This window comes from Phocoena phocoena, chromosome 4 (genome assembly GCF_963924675.1).
Source record: "Phocoena phocoena chromosome 4, mPhoPho1.1, whole genome shotgun sequence".
In the NCBI taxonomy this organism is placed as follows: Eukaryota; Metazoa; Chordata; class Mammalia; order Artiodactyla; family Phocoenidae; genus Phocoena; species Phocoena phocoena.
In genome coordinates, this window is record NC_089222.1 from 75,579,989 (window position 1) to 75,593,896 (window position 13,908).

At 46.3% G+C, this 13,908-nt stretch overlaps 1 protein-coding gene across 1 annotated transcript in view; it reads left to right on the forward strand.

Annotated features, from left to right (window-relative positions):
* HEG1 (heart development protein with EGF like domains 1) overlaps positions 1-13,908 on the forward strand; it is a 76,872-nt gene that overhangs the window by 55,628 nt on the left and 7,336 nt on the right. The window contains exons 13-14 of the mRNA XM_065876859.1: positions 3,676-3,718; positions 3,851-3,888. Of these exons, the coding sequence (XP_065732931.1) occupies positions 3,676-3,718; positions 3,851-3,888 (81 nt within the window). The remainder of the gene's footprint in view (positions 1-3,675; positions 3,719-3,850; positions 3,889-13,908) is intronic.

Genomic DNA, 13,908 nt, shown 5'->3' on the forward strand with positions numbered 1-13,908 from the left:
CTTCTTAGTTCCCTCTTATCTGGTTTCATGCAAAGTGCTCCTGGCCCGTCTTAGAAACTGGGCCACTGAGCCCACTTCGTGTGTGAAGGTAACATCCTTCACACATGAAGTGCGCTGACGTCCCTGTGTGCTGGAGGCCATGTAGCTACGTGGGGCAGTCGTTTCTGTACGCAGTGCCTCTGCAATTTCAGGTGGCGTCAAGAGCAGCCCTGCCACCTTTGCTTCTGACTGGCATGAGTCATTTCCCTCTCTTTCCAAGTCACTAGTTCTATAATTGTGTCTCTTACAGACTAGCATCAGCAATAGCAGAGCTGTCAGGGATTTACCAGATGCAGTGTCACAGGCACCGGAAACCTTATGTCTATCAAGTAATGACCGGAGAATCGGCATAAGAAAACCGTGGTTAGCTTTTGGGCTTGTGGCCGAGGCCCTATGCAGCCTGGTTTCTGCAGTATCCTGTTGGTTAGATTTTCACCCATGGCCATCAGAGCTCCATGAATGGATCCCGGAGCTCCTTGGACCACAGCCCGGTCAGCTGGGTTCTGAGGGGTTACAGTGACATCTTCTGGCCGTTGGTGCTGGAGCACGGGGGTAGTTAAAAGAAGTACCCTCTCGGACACCTCAAATCCGGGGTCAGTCCCTGGTGTAGATCGAGGCTAAAGGCACGTGGGTGTGTGTTTTCTAAATCTCTGCAATGAACAGTTGTACGTTAGCAACTGCATATTGTTCTTTATTATTGTTGGCACACACACACCTTCTCAGTGTCTCACATAAAACGTCTTTACCAGACTTTCAAAGCCTCACGTAAAATTAAAGTAGGTGTCCTTCCCATAGATGTCTTAGCTTCCGTCCATCATGCAGATATCCTGATGCATTCCAGCCACCTGTTTGCAGGTCTCTTTCTCTGACTAGGCTGCAGATACCTTGGGTGCCTGTCTCTAGAATATGCTTGCACATTACGGGGTTCCATAAACGTCTGTTGAATGAACAGTTGGAGGGTAGGGCAGCGTATATGACAGGACAAGATTGGCAGGTCTTGATTTGGCTTCCTGCAAGGGAACAAAAGAGCCCTGAAGGCTCCACCATGTACTTCTGGCCTTTTATTTAAAAGTCCAGAGGGTAAAATTTGCTTGTGTTCCATATCAATAGGGGAAGCCCACTTGGGGTGTATATGCTGGCTGTTGACACATTCATTTCATCTTCAGTGTTCTGCGGGTCAGGGTCCCTCTAGGGCATGGAGGTGCGGAGCTGGATCCTAAGGCGCACTGGAGTGCCTTATGACAAGGTTTCCCTCCAAGAGCCCCTAGAGCAGCACCAGGCCCACGGTAGCACTCAGTCTTTGATGAATGACTGAACGAGCCCATCTGAAATAAGGAAATATCGTTACACCGGGGAGCCAGGCCACTTCTGAAGCTAAGTGAAAACAGCCCAGCCCATCAGCTCATAGACAGGACAACAGATGGACCTTACATCTGGCTGGATGACAGCCACGGGGTGGAAAGCTCCCACCCAGCAGATGAGGGTTGGGTGGGTAGATTTGCTGTAAAAATATTTCCAGGAAGAAGTGTTCAGAATAGAACAGGCTAGTGTGACATCAGCCTGCCTCAGTGCTGAGACGGGCGGGGAAGAGTCACTGGGATGCCAGCAGTCTCTGTGTAGCTGCCCTGCAGACAGAGCCATGGGTCATCCAGGGGCGGCTTCCCCTGCTCCCACGACCCGGCCATAGCACAAGGACTGCCAGGGCATGGTGCTTTCCACGCCGGGGAGACAGGAGGTCTCAGCTTGTTCCTTAGAGAAGGCCCCAGCTGAGTAAGGCCAGCTCAGAGAACTCAAAGGTATCAAAGATTTGGGAGAGGGGCCTCATTTCTCTTCCCTGAAGTGGGATACGATTATGCTGTACCTTGCTGCAAAAAAGATTTGAAGTGCCTAATGAAAATTCATTGTAACAAGATGAGATTTAATTTGAAAGGTAAATCAGGTTGAAGGAGAAATAAAATGACTACTTTGTTGAGGCTAGAAGGAGAATGAATAGCAAAAAGATATACCTTAAGTTCCCGCATGTTTCCTAAAGATAGGCCGCTCACTCAAGTTCTGAGCTTCCTGGACACTGAGGCAGAGAGAAACATGATTTTGAAAGAAGTGGCGGCCATCAAATAAAGTACAGTTCTTTAGGCCCATCCCCATTTTTCTAGGCCCCAGGGTCCAAGAGAAGTTTCTCTGGAGCATCCACGTCACCGGGTTACTGAGTGGTATTGTGGCAATGTGGTCCATGACAGCCTGTGATAGATACCCTAGGGGCTTGCCTGGGGCTGCTGCTAGTAATAGATTGCCCTTAATGAAGAGAGCGTAGCTCAGGAAGAGTGATTCCAGGGGGCCAAACAGTGCAGTACAGGCTCACAGCTCTCATGGTCTGCTGGGAGAGAATTTAGATTATTTAGAACAGCATTTTCCAAACCATTCCACAAACCTCTAGTGACATATCAATAGTCTATGACAACAAAATAGATGCTAGGAACATTCAGTGTCTAACACTAAAAAATAGAAGGAAGAAAAAAGTTAAGCACATCTACGTAGGTAATATTAGTATGCACTGATCCTTAAAGGAGGATGCAGGAGGTCTGCGAGAGATCTCCCATCCCAGCCTGCAGGGCGTGCAGCCTCTGAGCCACGTGTGCTGCTGGCACTCACATCTCACCGTCAGCGTGTGTGCTGTCTGTCCAGAGATCGCTGCTCTACGCTTTGTGCCTTTTTTTACCTGTGATTCTTGTATGCGGCGCATGGCATACATTAATCATGAATCAAATTTCTGTCATTCCTTGCAGCAGTGAATTTGTCCGAGAGGAGATTTCATATTGTCTGCTTTCATCCAGGCATGCATTTACAGCTCATGGCGTTCTGTCGGCTTATTGTAATGCGGAAAATGTTCCGTGATCAGATCAGTTCAGGAACTGCTGATCCAGGGGAATGGCTGGCCCACAGGCCTTCAGTGAAGCAGTGGTCCATGAGCTGTACTGCCAGAGGGTTCAAAGCTATGGTCTTGGGTGATGTGCCGATTAGGGCTCATCTAGGTGTGTCTAGAATCCACTACACAGACCACGGGGTGAGCGTTCTCTTATGGAAACTGAGGCACCCACCAGGACCATGGCTCTGAAAGGTGTCACAGCTCTCACTTCCTCATGGAAGGGGGTTGATGGAGCCAACAGCTGGTTAAAGGTTTGACTTACGTTAAAGAAAGTGAAGCACTTGTCTTTGTGTTTACAGAAGGATGTTACACAGGGGCCACGGAGAGCTTGCAAAAATAATTGCATATGTTGGATAATAATTACAGCTACAAACAGTTAGTGGTTACTATGCGCTAGGTGCTGCGCTAAGTCATTTGCATGCCTTAGTTTACTTAATCTCCTCCAAGAAACTATAAAACAGATATTATTATTATCCTCTTTTTTATAGCTGGGAAACTGAGAATCACTAAGAGGTTAAGAATTTTTTTGGTAGAATTGAGTTGAGCTGGCAACAGTATTTAGGCCAGGTTTTAGGTAATTCTAAAGCTGTTTGTAGCCTGCTGGATCTAGAATATTGTTGTGGCTTTTAGGGTGGCTGGTTTTATTAACTGTCAGTTTGGACCGAGGGAAGTCAATAGACACGTTCCTGGATTTTCCTTTTTTTCTCTTTCAGCCTGTGAAGATGGATATAGGCTTGAAAATGAAACCTGCATGAGGTAGGCTCCATGTTCATTTATTCTGATGAATTTGTTCCAAACCTTATTTAGAAGTTACTTTGGTAAATTGCCTCAGTTATTTCTTTTGATATTTGAAACTAATTCTTATTCTTTTTCTTTGTTGACTTGCAGTTGCCCATTCGGCCTTGGTGGTCTCAACTGTGGAAACCGTAAGTATGCAGAAGTCCCGAGTTCTGCGTGGGCAGGGCTGGCACGGCTGTTGGCACGCAGGGTGTCTGTCCCCTCCTCTTGTCCTCAGTTCACATCTGCTGTCTTCCCAGCTCCTGTGCTGGGAGGAAAACAGAGCGCTCTCCAGGGCCTGGAGGTTTGTAGGGGAGATAAACGCTTTCCTAAATAGCCTGACTGTGGAGTGTTCATCAGTACATTAGGCATGAGGTTTGAGGCAGAGAGGGAGGGACCACACCCAGCGAGAACAGAAGAGCCTCCTGAGTAGTTTCTTGGAGGGGGTGGAATTGGAGGTTTGGGAAGACTTTGATGGGCAGGTATGGAGGGAGAAGGAATCCAGGGAGAGGGAACAACCTAAACAAAGGTCTTGGGGCAGCTTGGGCCCATGTTTTTCAGGGACAGTGTGTAAGTGGGTGTGGCTGAGGACAGAAAGAGAGGAAGGCGGAGAATGGGGGATTAGGTTGGCAGAGTATGTGGGGACCAAACTGTTGGGACTTTCGATGGAGTCTGAGAGTTTAGGTTTTAATCGGTAGCAACTGTGGCACTAGCAAGAGTCTTAGAGCAGGAAAGCAGTTTGATCAAGAAAATCAAGTCGGGCTGCCGTGAGGAGGACAGAGGACAGAGGAGAACGTGGGGCCGTTTAGACCAGTATCGTCGGGGCGGGGGTCAGGGCTGGACGCAGAGTGGGGGGTCCCCTGCTGCTGGCTGACGTCCGTGCTCCCGGGTACAAGAGGGTTGAGTGGCGGTGACTGTGCACGTGGCAAGTTTCACAGTTAATTCACTTCTTTGAGAGAAGTGGTTGGGATTCATTCCAGATCACTTTCACTGACATTTTCTTATACTGAGACCTGAGAAATTACAGTCACCCTCAAAATTACTGAAAGAAATTCTGGGATATAGAATGTAGCAGGAATAGTAACACTCAGTATTTTAGGACAGCTTTGTCCCTCATTCCATAGAATCTGCCAACAGTCCATATTCGAAGTTTACTAGACCACAAGTAGACATGACTTTATTTAACAAGAGATGCTCCTCTCACCCCATCAGTCAGAAATTCCAAGTGTTTTAAAAGCTCTTACGCCAGAAATGGGGCGGGGGGTGAAGACTAGATAGAGATTTCTTTTTATTATTATTATTGATTTTACTTATTTATTTAAATTAATTTATTTATTTGGCTGCGTTGGGTCTTTGTTGCTGTGTGCGGATTTTCTCTAGTTGCGGCGAGTGGGGGCTACTCTTCGTTGCGGTGCGTGGGCTTCTCATCGCGGTGGCTTCTCTTGTTGCGGAACACAGGCTCTAGGAGCGGGCTTCAGTAGTTGTGGCACGTGGGCTCAGCAGTTGTGGCTCACAGGCTCTAGAGCGCAGCCTCAGTAGTTGTGGTGCACGGGCTTAGTTGCTCCGTGGCATGTGGGATCTTCTTGGACCAGGGCTCGAACCCGCGTCCCCTGCATTGGTAAGCGGATTCTTAACCACTGCGCCACCGCGGAAGCCCTAGGTATTTCTTACTATGGCACAATATCACAGGTGTACTTGGTTTTATAAGAGCATGAGTGAGACTAGGTGACGCGCGTGGAGATGTGACCATCTCGGGGTAGGGAGCAGGGGGTGAGAGAGCCCACCTGCCAGTCCTCCCGGGGCCCCTTGGCCCTGACAGGCCTCTCATAGGATGAGCCAGTACTTCTAACCTGCTTGTAGTCAAACAGCTCCCTAAATAGGTTTTACTAGAAAATGCTTCATATTTCTCAGGAAATGGAAGAGTGAAAATGGATACAGGGAAAAGCCCTAGAAAGGGTTGAAGGAAAGGGGAGTGAGCTGCAGGGCATCGTTCTAAGTGGCAGTGAGTGATTTGCTTTTCAGAGATCATTAACTACTGTATATGTGGAGGGGATTTACCACTACATCCACTGACTGTTCTGTGAGTTCCTGTGTCTCCGCGTTATGGGCGTCGGGGTCTTGGAAGTAGCAGAATTTCTCTCTGTTCCCGAGACTTCTTTTTACTCCCTTTTATCCAAGTCATCACGATGATGTCCAGCAGAGGGCAGACTCCAGCCTGGAGGGCTAGCTCCCGGCCGCCTTTTGTGGGTGACTCTGGTTAACTCTGAGGGTGTGAATACCACTTTATAACTTTGATATCAGTCTTAATGTCCGTGTTGCAAAGCAATTACTAGTCACTGATAATAAATAGCACCTGCCAACGGCCCCTTTCTCTGCGGTCTCAGATCAGCCCTAGTGTGGGTTAAGGAATCTGGAGCACCTGAATTTCATCCCTACCTATGGTGATAACACCGTGTGAATTCTGTGGCTTGTCACTCAGTGTTTTGTGCCAAATAGCAGAGCTCTCACCACCCACCCCTGTCCCTTCTGCTGTCACCACCGAAGACAGTAAGGGCCTTCTTGGAGGTCTGGCTCAGGCTGGACCTTTTATAGAAAAGAAACACTGCTCTCTGCAGGCTTCTGGGGACACGCACTCTGCTGCCCAAGCCCCGTGAGACGGGGAGCCCAGCTCTGTCCAGCCACGCACGTGGCCCTGCAATTCCCTCACGCCTACATTCCTGGGAGTCACCCAGCTCTAATACATTCTGGCTGCAGGCATAACCTCTGACCTGCCTTTCTAAAAGTCCCTATTAGCTTTCTAGCGGTGCCCAGATTTCACCCGTCGCTCCTCATAGAGAATATCCTTCAAACTGGAGCCGGCAGGACAAGCTCTCCTCTCAAGTCCCTGAATCCCTGAGGCGGTGCGGGCCCAACTGGACCCCTCTGTGCACCTGGCAAGGCTGCCCACACCAGGCAGTGCAGGGCTGCACCTGTCTTATCACTGCTCGTTTTAATTTTCTTTCCATGTAAAATATGCCTCTTTATGCCGCAGATTCCAACAATCCTGTCCTCTGATACCACTCGTCCGATGGCCCCAGAATTCTTACAGACTTGTTCTCGCAATGTCCCTCACTTCCCCTTGCCCCTCCAGCCTTTTTTAGGTGTGCGTGTTTCCTCCTTCGCTTGATTTTATAGAGGCTCCTCCTCACAGTTTTATTATATCTCTCATGACCTTGTGGTTTGCTTCACCTTTTTTCTCTTTTTAAAGTAAGTGAATTTTGTCTTTTCATGACGTAAAAACAACACATGCCCATTAATTTTCCTTCTTTAACCCAAATTAATTAGAAAATAGATACAAGGGAAGAAGAAAACTAAAATAAAGCCTTATCACCCATGAAACACCACTCTTAATACCCTGGTGTATATCCTTGCTACTAATGCTGGTCGATGGGACCAGCAGAAGCCACAGCATCTAGGACCTTGTTAGAGATGCAGCATTTCAGGCCTCTCCACTCCAGACCTACTGAATCAGAATCTGAATTTTAACCAGACCCCTAGATTTGTATACATATCAAAGTTTAGGAAGCAGTATACCAGAGGTATGTATGTGTGTCTCTTTTTAACAGAAATTGGGTCTCACAGAATAAACTGTTTTGTAACCTGCCTTTAAGGCTAGTCAACTGTGCAGTGTTTTCATTTACATAATTTTATAAGGCCGCTTTTTTTTTTTTTTTTTTTTTTTTGCGGTATGCAGGCCTCTCACTGTTGTGGCCTCTCCCTTTGCGGAGCACAGGCTCCGGACGTGCAGGCTCAGCGGCCATGGCTCACGGGCCCAGCCTCTCCGTGGCATGTGGGATCTTCCCAGACTGGGGCACGAACCCGTGTCCCCTGCATCGGCAGGCGGACTCTCAACCACTGCGCCACCAGGGAATCCCTATAAGGCCACTTTTGATAGTTCTGTGGAATTCTACTCTCTGGATATATCATAATTTACTTAACCACTCCCCTCTTACCATCAATTTTAAACCTTTCTTTATTGTCCCATCCTCTAAGCCGTTCTTCTGTTTGTGGTTATTGTCACTTTGTGATGATAGAACACACATAATTTTCCTAGATTACCTTTTTCTGGCTGCAGACATTTTTATCCATCCCTCCTTCTTATCTGCACCACGTCCTTCTGCAGGTCATCCTTTCCATTCGGATGTCCTGCGTCTCTCCAGTGGAGACTCACACAGCCAGCGGGGACGTGGGGTCTGTTTCCCCGTGTCTGGGCCTCTTCATCCTCTTCCGGTGAAACCAGACATTCACCTTAAAGATCCTCCTGCCATGTCTTTCCACCCCACAGTCTGGTGGCAGGTGTAGAAAGTGTCCTTTAATGGTCTTCACCTTGTTGTTACATTGGGCTTAGAACTCAAACCAGTGGAAATGCTATGTGCTGGCAAGAGCCACTCGTAACAAACTGCTTAGGAGGACGAAGAGATCATTAATTATCCAGAAGTCAGCTGGAAGTCTCCTGCAGCTAAAAGCAAACAACTCACTTTGTGTCGGAACTGAAAGGAAGCAGCCTTGGGAGAGGGGAATGCTGCCCTGTACCTACTCTTGCGTGTTATGACCACACTACAGCCTGTAGATGTGCGAAAGGTAAATTTCAAGAGGTACAGAGGAAAAAAAAAAAAAGAATGCTGTGAACAGGGTGCTAAAGGAAAGATGATGCAAGAGGAGTGGAAAGATTTAAAAGGCAGAATTCTAACCAACATCACTAATGAGCACAGTGAGGGGGAAAGGGAGAGAACTAAATGAATTTTAAAATAAAACGAATGTGGCCACCTAGAAAGGTCTGTAATGAGTTCAAGGGTTTTAAAGGAAGGCCTACGGGTTGGTACGATTCTGACACTAATTCCAATGTGTCTTTTTCCACATCACTAAGCCAGTTATCTCAATTCTGACACTATTTCCAGGTAGATCCCACAGCTTAAGGGCTCGGTCCACAAGACCTCCCCACCCCAGTCTCCCAGCGGACACCAATCCCACGTCCAGGTTGTCACCTGTGCTCCTGACCAACCGGCTTGTAGATGGAGGTTCCAGTGACCCCACCTCCCTGCGTTCCATTAATTTGCTGTACTGGCTCGCAGAACTCGGGAAACATTTTCGCAGATTACCAGTTTATTATGAAAGGATAGAACTCAGGAACATCCGGATGGAAGAGATACTCAGGGCCAGGTTGGGGGAAGGGCCCGGAATGTCCATGCCCTCTCCCAGCGCGGCACCTTCCCCTCATCTCCTGGCGTTCACCAACCTGGAGCTCTCTGAACCCCGTCCTTCTGGCTTTTCATGGCAGCTTCATGACACAGGCACGGTTGACTAAATCATTGGCGGTTGGTGACTGAAGTCTGTCTCCAACCCCTCTCCCCTCCCAGGAGGTTAGGGGGGTGGGACCGACAGTTCTAACCAGCTAATCACAAGCTTGGTTTCCCTGGCAACCAACCATCATCCAGGAGTTTCCTAAGGGCTTTCCAAAAGTCACCTCATTAACATAGCAAAAGACACCTTTGCTCTCCAGGCTTAGGAAATTCCCAGGGTTTTAGGAGCTGTGCTTGGAACTAGGACCGGGAACAGATACGTATTTCTTATAAATCAGTATCACAGCTGACTAAGGTTATTCTGGAGTAAATAAACCTAGCTGGCTTGAACAAAAAAGATGGTTTATTGGAAGGCTTCTGGGGTAAGTCATGGAATTCCAGCATCAGGAATGGCAAGAATCAGGGAGTTGTGGAGAGTCACAGCAACAGGAGGTTGGCGCCTTCTTTTCAGAGCACACGTTAACATGGATCCGTCTTCATCCCTGTCTCTACTCGTGCTGTGGGTCTGTGCACAGGCTTTCTGCCTCACGATGGAAAATAGGCTCACCAAAGAGCTTCGAGTGTGTGTCACTGGCTTAGTCATTTTGAAATAGAAAGTTCTGTCTCTCTCCCAGAATGAGATTCCTGGGAAGGAACTAATTGATCCAGTTTGGACCTTGTGCTTACTCCCAGACCAAACCCCTATGGCTGGGTATGGTGTTACATGTATAAGCATGACCACCCCCACTGTACCCTGCATGTGGAGGGGGGTGGACAGTTTCCACAAGGGGGTTGACTAAGCAGACAGTCCTGTAGATTCCATCCAAATAAGCATGTAAGCAAGGACAAATATAGCCTCCGGGAAAGACTAAGGCCCAGAATGGGTTGGTTTAATGAAAAATGGCAACAGCGTTGACAGCAACACCAACCTATGATCAAACCACAAGAAGAATAACGTAAAGATAGAGCCATTGCTTGGGAAAGACTGTGAAATGTCAGCAAATGTCCAAGACAAAGTAAGTGAAGAATTCCAGGTTATCATTCTGCAGGATCTCTTCAAAGTAGGAAGGATAGGACAGACGAACCTAAGACAGCACACATGGCCTTCGTTCTCACCTTAATAAACAAACATTCAGGGAACCTCCGGGACTAGTGAACGTTACAGTAGGGGTTGATTTACAGTCCCATGCACTGTACGTCATCATATGGCCTCATAGTAAATCTAAAGTCGGTCCTCAAGTGTGAAAGATCAGTTGTAGTTCATGAGCTGACTTGACCATAGGTATGAGAAAAAAGATCTGTGGGTTATATTGTCCACAAGCTTATTACAAGTTTCCAGTGACATGGCTGCCAAAGAACAACAAACAGCTCTTTAAGAAATGTATGTGTATAAAGTAAATTATATAGGTACATATATACACATACAATTTCTAGATTTAGAGGAGGTTGTGTGTATCTGTGTGTTTATATAAACACATGAATAAAATTTGGGAAATAGAGAAAAACATGAAGAAGAAAGTACCAGTGCATTATTACCCGAGGCAGTGCTAAAGTCTGTGAACGTTTTTGTGAGTTCCCTCCCAGGCGCTTTCTCTGTGCTTATGTGCACAGAGGTCTTCGGATTTCAGTCCAGCATTCTTTCCTCTCCTACGTAATTTAAGCCAGTGCCACCCAAGGTGTGGCCTTCCAGTTGGCAGTGTCTCCATCCCTCAGAAGCTTACTGGAGATACAATTTCTTGGCCTAGCCCAGACCTGCTGAATCAAATCTCTTGGGGTGGGGAGCAGGCATCTGAGTTTTAAGAAGTCCTCTGGGTGAGTCAGATGTGCAGGAAAAGTTTGAGAAGCACTTGTCTATATCAGTGTGTTTTGTTTCAAGGGGGCAAATTATGCTCAGAAACCACGAGGTGGTCTTTGCCAACATTTTATTTAACACAGGTTGACTGTGGGAATTATAATTTCACAAGGCAGTAGCACACAGGATGTCTCTTTTTTTTTTTTTTTTTTTTTTTTGCGGTACGCGGGCCTCTCACTGCTGTGGCCTCTCCCGTTGCGGAGCACAGGCTCCGGACGCGCAGGCTCAGCGGCCATGGCTCACGGGTCCAGCCTCTCCGCAGCATGTGGGATCTTCCCGGACCGGGGCACGAACCCTCGTACCCTGCATCGGCAGGTGGACTCTCAACCACTGCGCCACCAGGGAAGCCCAAGGATGTCTCTTAATAAGTCAATAAAGAAATAACAGTCCAAACTAATCACATATTTATCACACTGTTGTTCCAGGAAAGGGGAGGTGAAAGGAATAAAGTCCAAACTTAACTGAGGTGTACCTTTCAACAAGTTGGTTCTCAGGAGAGACGGTTCAGCAGATTTCCAACTGTCAGTGCAAAAACCACAATCCTTGTTTCCAGTGCATGTTGCTAGGGAATCAAGACACTCGTGTTGACAGGCAAGATGATCTTTGTGAGGCCACTGCACTGCCCGGCCTCTACCACTACTGGTAGAAGAGTCCCCTTTACCATGGGAGGAGCTGGTGCCCCAAGGTCTTCGGAGAGCTATTTACATCAGCAAAGGATAGCCTTGTCCAGACCGAACACTCACAAGAGTCCCCACAAACTCTGAGTATTTAGAGTCTAAATGTCCCCTCGTTCATGTTGCTTCTTCATAGGTTCTTATTAAGCCCCCAGCAGCACTAGTAAGTGCTGTCGGCGGCCACAGATGTGGATGCTGACATCCTGAAATACATTTTCACTTTTATATCAAAACAATAACTTCATTCATTTTTTTTTTTTTTGGCCGTGCCCAGTGGCTTGCGGGATCTTAGTTCCCCAACCAAGGATTGAACCCTGGCCCCGGCAGTGAAAGTGCCAAGTTCTAACGACTGGACCACCAGGGAGTTCCCCAATAAATTCATTCTTAAAAACAATTTCATTCTTGTCACAAACAACGGGACCTGAAATCATATCAAACCACCTCATAACACGGCACCCCTCAAAGTGTGGGAACTATGAACTGGGACAGGATGGCGACAAGATGATAAAGAAACGGAGAGTAAGCACTTAGAGTCGTTTACGCTGACATGGCTGTGACACCCAAGCATGGGATCCTTTGTAAAATAAATAGCTTTGTTGTATTTTACGGAAGTATTGGTCTGCAGTAGATGCCTTAAAAAAAGGAGAGAAGGAAATTCATGATAGTTGGTGCCTGGGGGGAAAGACAAGAGGAACAAATGAGATTGTATTTTCTTCATTTAAAAATAATATCCAAAAGCACAGGCCAAGAAGAACTGGTCCTTGACCACAGATAGTTTGGAAAGCACTGGTCTACACTGCCTTTGTCTCGTTTTAGACACAACACAGGTGTTTGTTTCAAAGGGGAACCTGCCACAGCTGCAGCAACTTGCAAGGGTCACTTCTAAAATGACTGCTCACTTGTTTTGCCGGAAGTGAGAAAACATGAACTTGGTGTGGAGGGATAAGCAAGAACTAGACTTTGGTTTCTGGTTAGGAACAATGGGAGCTTCTGTAGGTTTTTTGAAGCAGGGAAATGGCACGGTCAGATTTGGTTTTTGGAGTGAGTGGGCAAGACTGAGCACAGGAGCATGAGTTAGGAGGTGATGACAGTTGTCTGGTCAGCAGTCGATGGTGGCTTAGGGTAGTGTTGGTGGAGATAAAGGGAAGTCGACAAATTCTAGAGATTTGTCTTTTGTCCTCACTTTTTAAAAAATGAAGCTTGAGTGGATGTGTCAGGAGGTGAGGGAGAGAACTCATTCCTTGGTTTGGCTTTGTTTCCTGGATATCTTAATACTGATGGTTTTTCATAGTGATCAGGCTTCTGTGCTATTTATTTCAAGAAAGGACAGGTAAATGGTTGCATGACTTGTATTTGCTCTTCTCTCACAGTCTGCTCATTGTCAGCTCTGTGCATTATCCTTTGACTTTACCCGAATACCTAGAGAGTATGGTTCCATCCTAATTTACTATAGAAAACCTGGTCATTGGCTCTTTTTTTTTCATCCTGGACCTTACAACCTGAGAGCACAATTATAATCATATTTCCACAGCAAAAAACAATCTGAATATTTAATAGATTTTATTGAAAATATGTTTTCCAGAAATACATAGGTATAAAACCAATTAATTAAAATTTTAATATTGTTTATTATATATGATCTGTGCTTGCTTATATGACTGCTAATTTCTGGTAATTAAATTCAATGTGTATGTGTTGAGACTACCCAGTTTCTAGCATGGTTTATGCAGTGATTCCCAGACTCTGGGTAATATTTCTTATAAAATTGTGGAATCTAACCTAGGGTTACCTTCTTTTTATTTTATCAAGTAAGAACCTAAAACCAAATTTAAAAAATTATACATCAATTCAAAAATTTTAAAAAACAATTAACCACCAAGGGTGGGAAGTAGCCAAGAAAATATTCTTTTTTTCCAATTACTTTTTAAAAAGCAGCTTTACTGGAGGCATAATTTACACAAGATAAAATGCATCTGTGTTAAGTGAGAAAAAAAGTCGGAAGGACCAAATTTTGGAAGGTATTAAAACTAGGGAAAAAACAACCCAAAAGAGTTTAGTTTTTGAAAAATGTATGCATCTCTTTTATTTTTCTCTTCTGATCGTGGATTGGTAACAATGTCATCGGGCTGGTCTGCAGGTAGAATTTGGGAGCCCCCATTCTAGGAGCGGCTGAGAAAGAGAAACTCTGCTCCAAATAGTATAGAGGAGGGATAATCATTTTCCCTCTACCCTTCTAGATTCTTGGCTGACACGCCCTCCCCACTCCCATTAAAAGCCAGAGTAACAGGATAAAAAGCAATTTTAATTATGCACGTACACTCGGGA